Source organism: Pediculus humanus, genomic scaffold (genome assembly GCF_000006295.1).
Source record: "Pediculus humanus corporis 1103172108281 genomic scaffold, whole genome shotgun sequence".
NCBI lineage: Eukaryota > Metazoa > Arthropoda > Insecta > Psocodea > Pediculidae > Pediculus > Pediculus humanus.
The window spans coordinates 1,103,957-1,113,956 of NW_002987850.1; the positions used below are offsets into that span (position 1 = coordinate 1,103,957).

The window sequence follows — 10,000 nt, forward strand, 5'->3', positions numbered from 1 at the left end:
ATAATCATTTGAAAGAATGGATTCGTCAAAAACGGTTAAATAAATAAATAATTAAAATTTTCCATTCATTCATTCATAACTCACGCGACGGCAGTAATAATAATAATAAAAAAAAAACTTCTTCGAAATAAATATTATTATTATTATTATTATTATTATTATTATAGAGTTTCGTAAATTTTTATGTTAAACATTTGTTTACTATATAGGGATTTATATTCAAGGATTTATTTTTAATCATTTTATTATTATTATTATTATTATTATTATTATTTTATTAATAATGTTTTTATCGTGTGTGCCTCTTTTTTTTTTTTTTTTAAATGTGAAGAATATTATTTTGCTATTAATTTATTAATCGTAATTTTTTTTTAATAGTAGCGAGTAATAAATTTTTTTCTCGACAGGTTTTCCAAAAAGCAATTAAAAATTTAACGGATTAGAAAAACAAGAAAAAAAAAAAATTCGTTTTCTTAGAATAACAACAACAACAACAACCAGAACAACAACTCTTTAATCGAATTATAAAAAATTAATCAATAAATCAATCGAGGTAGTAGTAGTAGTAGTAGTATTAAAAAAATTACGAAATAAATTTTGTTTTTTTATTTATTTATATTTATAAAAAATTATGAAATTAATATGAATTCATTAAATTATTATTATTATTATTATTAATATTTTTCTCGCAGTTTTAACGTGGACGAGATAGGAAATAAAAGGAGGAGGTGGAAGGAATGATGTTGTTGTTGTTGTTGTTGTTGTTGTTGTCATTGTCATCGTCGTCTTCGTCGTTGTTGTTGTTGTTGTTGTTATAATTTTATTTATTTATTTATAATTTTTGTGAATTTATTTAAAAAGTATTTATTTATTTATTTATTTTTTTTTTAATCGACACAATAATTATTAACGTTAAAAAACGTGTAACGAACGTGTAACGTTAATAATATTTATTTATTAATTAATTAATAAATTTAAAATCAAATCACATAATCGAATAAAGTTTAACAAAAAAAAAAAAAAATTTTTAAACAATGGAATATAAACGTAAAAAAAAAAATTTAAATATTTAAACGGTTATAAAATGGCACACGTATGGGCGTGATAATTCCAGAAGTTCCAGAACAATTCTCCATATAACATTTATTGAAAGTGAACGAATAATGTCGAAAGGAGAAAGAAGAAAAAATCGGTGGATACCTTGCGAAGGAGTGATAAAAAAATTATTATTATTATTTTTATTAATAATGACGTTAAAAATAAATAATGGGAAAAGTATGAAATTATGCTGTCCGGAAAATTCATATTTAATTAATAATTCTAATATTTGTTCGGATAATAAAACTCGTTACGATTTACATTGCGAAACTGGAGCGTTACTCCTGGATCCAAACGATGGTGATGATGATGATAAATTTACAATTGAATCAAATGGAAGTTTGATCATTTTCAATGGAGAAGAAAGAAATCAAGACGAGTAAGTTATTGTCTTGACATGTTTCGTACGGTTTTATTATTATTATTATTATTATTATTATTATTATTATTATGTCCACTATTAAACACGACAAGGCTCTTATTTGTCGGGGTTTTTAAATATTTATCCCAGGTTTCTACCCGATTCCTTAGGGACAAATACTCGAATTTCGGTGGTGCTACTTATAATATTTTCCGAAGGATGTGGGCCGTCCCACATAGTGCGATTTCCTGGATGGTTTCTTCTTTTAGGTTCCTCATAATCTTCTTTAAGTTTCCTTTCATTGAATGTGGCATGGCTCCCAATGCTCCCACGATGACCGGAATTATTATTATTATTATTATTATTATTATTATTATTATTATTATTATTATTATTATTATTATTATTATTATTATTATTATTATTATTATTATTATTATTATTGTACATTATGTTTTGTTTTTAGGTTTTGCGTTGGAAAAATATTAAAAAACGATTCGTCGACGTCGTCGAATTTTGTAGCATTGGTTTGTTTTCGAGAAAATGATTATAATTCGTCGTCGTCGGAAGATTCAAATTTCATATCGATACTATTGAGACTTTTCATGATAATATCAATATTATTCTTATTGATAACACTTTACATATACGCCATTTTACCCAATTTGAGAGATCTTCAAGGAAAATGCGTTATTGCATTTATATGTTGTCTCGTTTCTTCCTATGTGACTTTGTTTGTCATACAAACTTTTCCAAATTCGACGCAAACGACGTGCGTCACGCAAGGTAAGCAACAAATTTCACGGCTGGATATTAAATTAATATAAAAAGAAAATTTTCTCCAAAAAAAAAAAAAAAAAAAAAAAAAAAATGGGCGTAAATAAATAAATAATAATTTTTTTTTGTTCCAGCTGCCATTTTATATTTTTTCCTATCGTCTAGTTTTTTTTGGAATAATGTGATAACTTTTAACGTATGGAATGCCATCAGGTGAAGGTTTAAGTACCTTTTTTTTTCTCAAAAAAATTTAAAGTTTTTAAAATGAAAAAAAAAAAAAAATTCGATACATTGATTATCATTATTATTATATTTCAGAAGAAAATCTTCGCCGAAATTTCATAATAATAAATTTTTGGGTATTTTTTACGTGTTATGGGGTTTTGGAATTCCTCTCCTTATGGTTGCCATTTCCTTCATCATGGAATACATTCCAGGACGAGATCACGTGAAGCCACATTTCGGTGAAACTAAATGCTGGTTCAAAGGTTCGTTCGTTTCCGGGGGTAAAAAAAATACGAAAACGGGGGGGGGTGATTTTATTATTTTGATTTTTTTTTTAAGGTAAATTGGAAAGCTGGAGTTATTTTCACGGTCCCGTATCGGTTTTACTCGTTTTCAACAGTCTCATGTTTTGTCATTCGTCTTGGATGCTGTGGAAAAGATGTAGAGATTCAACAATTTCGACGATTCGTTCTTTAAAATTTAAGTAAGATTATATAGAAAATGTGTCGAACGAATTTATTATTATTGTTATTAAAATGTTTTTTCGGGTTTTAGATGCGTCATGTATTTGAAATTATTTTTATTGATGGGAGTGACGTGGATATTCGAAATGATTTCATATGCGACAAGTGACATGTCGGAATACACAAAATATTTGTGGTAAGACAATTAAAAAATTATCATAAAAGTTCAAAAAACTACGTTTTTAAATAATCGATTTAAATAATTTCGTAATATATTTTTATCGCAGAGTTTAAAGTATCAAAAAAAAAAATTTTTTTTTTTTTTTTTTTTTTCAAATGTTTAAAATTCGACATTTTTTTTTTTTTTTTTTTCAGGTTGTTGACAGACTGCATAAATAGCGCTCAGGGCGTTTTGATATTTTTAATACTTGTCGCATTCCGACAAAAAGTTAGATTGGGTTTATTAAATAAAAAATTATTCGGTATAAGATGGCCGCGATCGTGGGCAAACGAAGAAATACAAGAATCTTCGACTTCGATATTTATCAACGACGATATGGAATTGGAAAAACAAAAAACAAAAATTATGACAAATTTTCAAAAAGGAAGCGATACGGATTAACAACATGGAAATCCACAGAAACGTTTTTCGATAACAATAACAAGCCTGCCAACTTTTAACAGGTAAATTTTTTTTGTATTTTTACATTCGGTTAAATTTTAAGGTACGATTTTGTGCACTATGAAAAAAAAAAAAAATGTAATAATCGTCGAATATTTTAATTCCTTCGCTTTCTCACAACGTCTCAGGTATAAAAAAAAAAATAATTAACTTTAAAAAAAAAGAAAAATTTTTATTTATTAAAAAGAAATAATAATAAAAAAAAAACTATACATAACTTAACTAAATAAATAACTATACATAAAAATAAATAAATAAAAAGTTTGTGACAAAATTTATAAAATATTACAGGAACAATATTAATAATAATAATAATTATTATTAAATAAAGTTTTAAAGCAATTTAAAGTCTTAAATACTTGTAAATATAAAATAAAAGTTAATTTTTGAATAACAAATTAAAAATTTAATTTTTACAATAGATCACATGTATCGTTTGTGTGTGTTTGTTTGTTTGTTTTTTGTAACATTATTTGGCATATAAAAAAAAAAAAAAAAAAATTAATAAATACTATTATAAAAAATAAACAAATTGACTGTGTTCTACTCATAATTATTATTATTATTATTATTATTATTATTATTATTCATACTAAAAAAGTAATTTTTTTAATACAGAAAAGCTCGACAAGAGAGAATAAATGCCGGAAACATAAAATACATAAAAATATATATATGTACGTGTCATTCCTGAGCGACGACTAAATAAGAAACAATACTAGAGTGAATAATACTTAATCGAATTCAGGTATGTCATCATATGAATATCCAGGGTATTCTTTATAGGCATAAAAAGCAATTCTCATGTGATAAATACCGGGTATAAACATGATAACTCCCAATATAATGATAGGCCACATTCTATCGCTGAACTAAAAAAAAAAAAATTGAAATGTTTTAACGATTAAAACTTTCAATTTGATTATTATGTGTAATGACGAGGAGGTTGGTTACCTTTGAATCTAAGTGACCTGTTACAATTAGACTTCCTAAAATCAACATAAATAAACCACCAACGCATAATACGAATGCCAAACTTATAGCTTTCCATGGGATTCTAACAGAGATTGGCTGTTGGATTTCAGTATCGGAATGATTTTGATCGCATTGTTCGAGTTTTTGATACTGAACGCTATTGTAATTATTTCCTCTCCTTCTCGACATTCTTTCAGTCTTACTTTTGGCAGTTATATTTAATATAAATTGAAATTTCTATTCAAATGGTAATATAAATAAGGCAAAACTTATGGTTAGAGAATTTTTAACTTCACTACATATTTCTGAAAAAACAAATTTTTATTATTAATACCACATGTGATGTGCTCAAACAAAATTTTATTATAATTGCTAAATAATTAATAATAAATTATAACAAACCTTAAATGTTAAAAGTCGAAATTTAAAAAGTAAAAAAAAAAAAAATATCAGTTTGATAAAATAAAATTCGATAAAGATAATGATAAAAAAATTATTTAAAGGAAATTTTCCATTAGGTTAAGATTTATTCGTATTTTAATTTAATTATGATAGCGATTAAAATACAAAAAATAGTAATTGTTAAAATGTAAATTTTACTTGTAAGTAAATTTTTGAATATGTAAACCCGGTAAAATAAATTGTGAAATTTATTTAAAAAAAAAAAAAAAATTTTTTACATCTAATTTACGTTGGTACTAACACTTTACAAACATGGCGGCGGTTGATAAAGTTTTATTAGCTAGTAAGTTTCGAGGAACATTGGTTGGAGCATTATTGGGTGATTGTTTAGGAGCACCATACGAAGATGTTGCATCGATATCAAAACGTCAACTTCAAACTTATTTTGACAAAATGGAAAGCACTCAAGTGAAAGGTAAAGTCCAAGAAACATCATCATCCCGGTTTCAGGAAAGTAAATTTGAAACTTGCCGGCAAAACGGAAAAAATTTAATAAGAAAAATTTTTTAGGACCTTTCAAACCGTACACCGACGATTCAGCCATGACTAGATGCATTGCTAAATCGTTAATTGAAAACAAAGTTGTCAACGAAACCGATATCGCAACAAAATTCGTCACAGAGTTTTATAAAGAGCCTAACAGGGGTTATGGAGCAAACGTTATTTCAGTTTTCGATAAACTATTAAGTACAAAAGTGTCTGATCCCTTTGGCCCAGCATTACAACAATTTAACGGTTCAGGTTCGTATGGTAATGGAGCTGCCATGCGAACTTCACCCATCGCATTATTTTATTTCGATAATTTTTCCACGCTCACGAGCATGTGTGCAAACGTATCTAAAATAACTCACGCTCACAAATTGGGAATTAACGGAGCCATATTGCAAAGTTTGGCCATAAGGAAATGCCTTTTTTTAAATCCGAATGAAAAATTAGATGTTAACCGATTTGCGACAGAGTTAATTGATGAAATTAAAAACGTTGAAAAAGAAGAAGATAAATTTAACTTGTCCAAATATAATTATGAAACTCAGTTGACACTCATGAAAAATTTTTTTTCAAAAGAATCACCACCATCAGATGAAGAAGTGGTCACAAAATTGGGAAATTCTGTCAGCAGCATATTTTCAGTACCCACAGCCATTTATTGCTTTTTAAGAGCACAGGAAAGGATACCAAAGATAGATACGGATAATCCATTTAGAAGAGCAATACAATATGCTATTTCTTTGGGTGGCGATACTGATACGATTGCGAGCATGACTGGAGCCATTGCTGGTGCTTTTTTCGGCGATGAAATCATTAATGAAAATTTAAAAAAAGAATGTGAAAAAATGAACGAAGCCATCGATTTGGCTGATCAATTATTTAAATTGAAAAATATTATTTAATTTAATGTTTTATTTCATCATCATTCGAGTAGTGAGTACACCATTTTTAATCTCAAGAGGAATTGTTTTATTATTCGAGTAGTTAGCAATCATGTACATCACAAGAGGAAAGGGTTAAGAAAAGGCAAAATTATTAAATGTTTGTAAAATAATTTATTAAATTAAATTTTTTATGTTTTAAAATACATAAAATTTTTTTTTTTTCGATCTTTGGTATTTTATAAAATTTAATAATTATAACAAAATTTTCTTTTTTTTTTTTTTGTTGTTGTTGTTAATTTTGTAATAAATATAATAATTATAATTACAGAAAAATATGAATAATTTAAAATCAAAAAAAAAAAAAGTAAAAGGCACAAATGGAAAAAAAATTATTAATAATTCAAGGGAAGCCACAGAAGAAGATTGTTGTTTTTTTTTAAAAAAAAAAAACTTTTACATACTATAAACTACATAAAAAAAAAAGGGAAAACGTGTTAAATCTAGACAAAAATTTACATGGTATAAATGTTGTTGGGATACATTTTCTTATATAATTAATTATTACAGGTTTTTTTTTTTTTTTTAACTGTTTGATTACAGATTAAAGGTGAAATTAAATGTTATCCTTGAAATAAATGATTTAAAGATGTCTTTACTTAATTGAACTTTACTTATTTGCAAAACATTTTTAAATCATGTAAAAAAAAAAAATTTTTTTTCTCTTCACATACTATATCTATTTTATAACATTGTACTTATTTATTGAATACTTTTATTATTATTATTATTGAACTATACTAAAAAGGTTTCCTAGGTTTAAAGGTGACCAAATTATATTAATTTGGCATAATTTTTACCATTTCAGGCTTACACGACAATAAGAAAAAAAAAAAGAAGATGAAAGACACCGAGGTGGATGGAAATATTATTAAAAAGGAAGGAAATTCAGGGGTTAAATCGTATTTAAAAGAAGATCTTCCAATTGATCGATACACATTCCAGAATTATCCGAACAATATAAACCTTCCTGACACGGACACATCGTAGAATAAATATGAGAGAGCTCAACATTTTCACCATCTGGATAACTAACGGTGACATTTAACGGAAGGTTACCTGGACGACAATAATCGTTGATTTTACCAAGTTGTACGCAACGCGGAAGACTGTACCTTCCATTACCTGACGGTAAATAAATAAATAAATTTTAAAAAAAATTAATTACTTTTTAAAAGATGATAAAAATTTATAATTTATTTATTTATTTATTTTTTTTGTAGCGTCGTGCCATACCTAGAACGCAACAGTATCCCAAACCGCATTCCAACGTGTCACTACATTCTATGTACGGTGGCCGAGTGTCGACTATGGATGCGGTTAATAAAATGAGGAAAACAGATGCGAAAAGGGCGGATTTGAAAAATTCTTTCTTCATCATTTTTTTCTAAAATTTTATCGTTAAAAAAAAATTATTATTATTATTATCGATATGTTATATCTTCGGAGATTTTCCCAAACGTTAATAAAGAAAAAAAACGGTAATTAATATTTTTGTCACGAGTATTTTATGGTAATAATAATAATAATAATTTAAAAAAACGCAAAAATGACGTAAAAAAATTTTAATTTTTTTTTTCTTTCAGTTTTTTTTTAACATAGATGAAAAAATTAAAAATTGAATTTTTAATGTTTTGAAATGAAACAAAGGAAAAAAAAAGAAGGAAGGAAGGAAAAAATTTTCATAAGAAAAGAAAAGAAAAGAAAAAGGGAAAAAATGGCAACAGCAAAAAGAAATTTTCCTTTTTTTTTAAATTTTAATTTAATAACTTCGTACATGACTCGAACGTAAAAAAGGTAATGTTTATATTTAAATTTTTTTCCCCCCACCTCCTCCTCTTTCTCCTCCTCCTTTTGCCCTTTTTTTTCCCTCCCCCCTTCCCCCCGCCAAAGTTAGTTTAATTAAAAAAAAAGAAAGAGAAAGAGAGAGAGAGAAAAATTACCTCGTGAGTTTTAGTAATTTTTTCTTTCTTTTTTTCTTTCGAAAACTTTTTTTTTTTTTTAAACTAATTTAGTTTCGTTATTATTATTATTATTATTTTGCTCTTTTTCATCGTTGATCCCCTCGCGTCACCTTACCCCCCACCTTCCCCATTACACGTAACTCCCCATTTTTTTAAAATTTTTTCCTTACATTCGACAAAATTTTTTTTTTTTTTTTGTTTCTTTGCTTCCGTATGAAAATTATCGCGATGGTATCTCGTTATCAAAAAACAATTTAAAAAAATTTTTTTTTTTTAAACTTTTCCGCTTTTCCCCTTCCCCCCTCCCTAAAAAAAAACTTGGGAAAATCCCCTCGTTTACGTGGAAAATTTTTAATAAAAAAAAAAACGTTAAAAAAAATTCCTAAACGTAGGAAAAAAAAAAAAAAACTGTTAATTGGTTTTTAATTTTGTTTGTTTGTTTGTTTGTTTGTTCGTTTGTTATTCTTTCGCTCCATAATAATAATAATAATAATAATAATAATAATAATAATAATAATAATAACACGTTTGTTTAAAATTTCCGAATCGGTCGTTAAAATCAAGTTTTAAATTTCCACTCGTCGCCAGCGAGACGGTTTAAAATATTTTAAAAAAAAGTTAAAAGACCGGAAAAATTTCTATAAATAATAATAATAATAATAATAATAATAATAATAATAATAAGTCGGGGATTTTTTTTTGTTCCGTGACAAATCATTAAATAATAATCGTTAGAGTAAAATCTCTAAAATATTCCCGAAATAGAAAAATAGAAAGAAAAAAAAACAATTGTAAAAACTCCTGGAACGATTCCGGAAACGAACAAACAAAAAAGAAAAAATTTATAACGGTTTTATTGCCAACAGAACAAAAAAAAAAAAAAATTTTTTTTTTTTTTTTGGGGTGAAAATTATACGTTTTTCGTCTTTTCATTTGCAGATTTGAAAAATAAAACCGGAAATAAATTGAAGGTAAATAAAACCGGAAGTAAATCTGAAGAAAGGAAAATTGTTTACCCGCGTCAGTCGACTCCGTTTCAAAAGGTAAGAAAATTTAAATTTAATAAAAAAAAATTATTATTATTATTATTAGAAAAAAAAAAAAACATATTTCGAGAATTCGATACGATATCCTTGAAATAATCGACTTTCGAGATGATTCGATAATTTTTAAAATGATATTTAATAAATTCGAACGAGAAAAAAAAAAAAAAAATTTCAAATTTTTCCGATTAATTTAAAAAATTTTAATAATTAATAATTTTTCTAATCGTTTAATCAAGTTTCGATATATCGATAAATATTTTATAAATCTCGAAAAAAAAAAAAAAACGATTTCGATATTTAAATGTAAAATTTATCAAAGTTTTAAGAGATTTAAATTCTTTCGCATCTCGGGTAATAATTATTATTATTATTATTATTATTTCATTTTCCCGCTGCGTTTTTTTTTTTTTTTTTTAATATAATATCGAAGGTGAATGAGAGGTGAAGATGGACGTTTAATTATTCGTGCGAACATTCTGGAATTTTTTTTCGCGTCGGATTTCATTTTAATGCGAT

General features: G+C 26.0%; 4 protein-coding genes across 4 annotated transcripts in view; 2 read left to right on the forward strand and 2 right to left on the reverse strand.

The window, feature by feature from the left end:
• Positions 1 to 1,277: 1,277 nt before the first annotated feature.
• Positions 1,278 to 3,547, forward strand: Phum_PHUM514090 (class B secretin-like G-protein coupled receptor GPRmth4, putative; the record flags this gene model as incomplete). Its single annotated transcript, XM_002431119.1, has 7 exons — positions 1,278 to 1,477; positions 1,926 to 2,245; positions 2,371 to 2,449; positions 2,555 to 2,724; positions 2,801 to 2,945; positions 3,017 to 3,121; positions 3,301 to 3,547. 7 exons carry the CDS (start codon positions 1,278 to 1,280, stop codon positions 3,545 to 3,547), a joined length of 1,266 nt encoding a protein of 421 aa, XP_002431164.1.
• Positions 3,548 to 4,341: 794 nt separating this feature from the next.
• Phum_PHUM514100 (uncharacterized protein) lies at positions 4,342 to 4,771 on the reverse strand (the record flags this gene model as incomplete). Its single annotated transcript, XM_002431120.1, has 2 exons — positions 4,342 to 4,479; positions 4,562 to 4,771. 2 exons carry the CDS (start codon positions 4,769 to 4,771, stop codon positions 4,342 to 4,344), a joined length of 348 nt encoding a protein of 115 aa, XP_002431165.1.
• A 525-nt stretch (positions 4,772 to 5,296) lies between these two features.
• On the forward strand, positions 5,297 to 6,553 carry Phum_PHUM514110 (ADP-ribosylglycohydrolase, putative; the record flags this gene model as incomplete). The annotated part of the gene is made up of 3 exons (XM_002431121.1): positions 5,297 to 5,459; positions 5,555 to 6,370; positions 6,522 to 6,553. 3 exons carry the CDS (start codon positions 5,297 to 5,299, stop codon positions 6,551 to 6,553), a joined length of 1,011 nt encoding a protein of 336 aa, XP_002431166.1.
• A 714-nt stretch (positions 6,554 to 7,267) lies between these two features.
• Phum_PHUM514120 (protein Bv8 precursor, putative) overlaps positions 7,268 to 10,000 on the reverse strand; it is a 6,726-nt gene continuing 3,993 nt past the window's right edge. Inside the window, exons 2-3 of the mRNA XM_002431122.1 lie at positions 7,711 to 7,861; positions 7,268 to 7,599 (exon numbers count right to left, since the gene is read on the reverse strand). Coding sequence (XP_002431167.1) covers positions 7,370 to 7,599; positions 7,711 to 7,855 — 375 coding nt within the window. The 5' untranslated portion in view covers positions 7,856 to 7,861 and the 3' untranslated portion in view covers positions 7,268 to 7,369. The remainder of the gene's footprint in view (positions 7,600 to 7,710; positions 7,862 to 10,000) is intronic.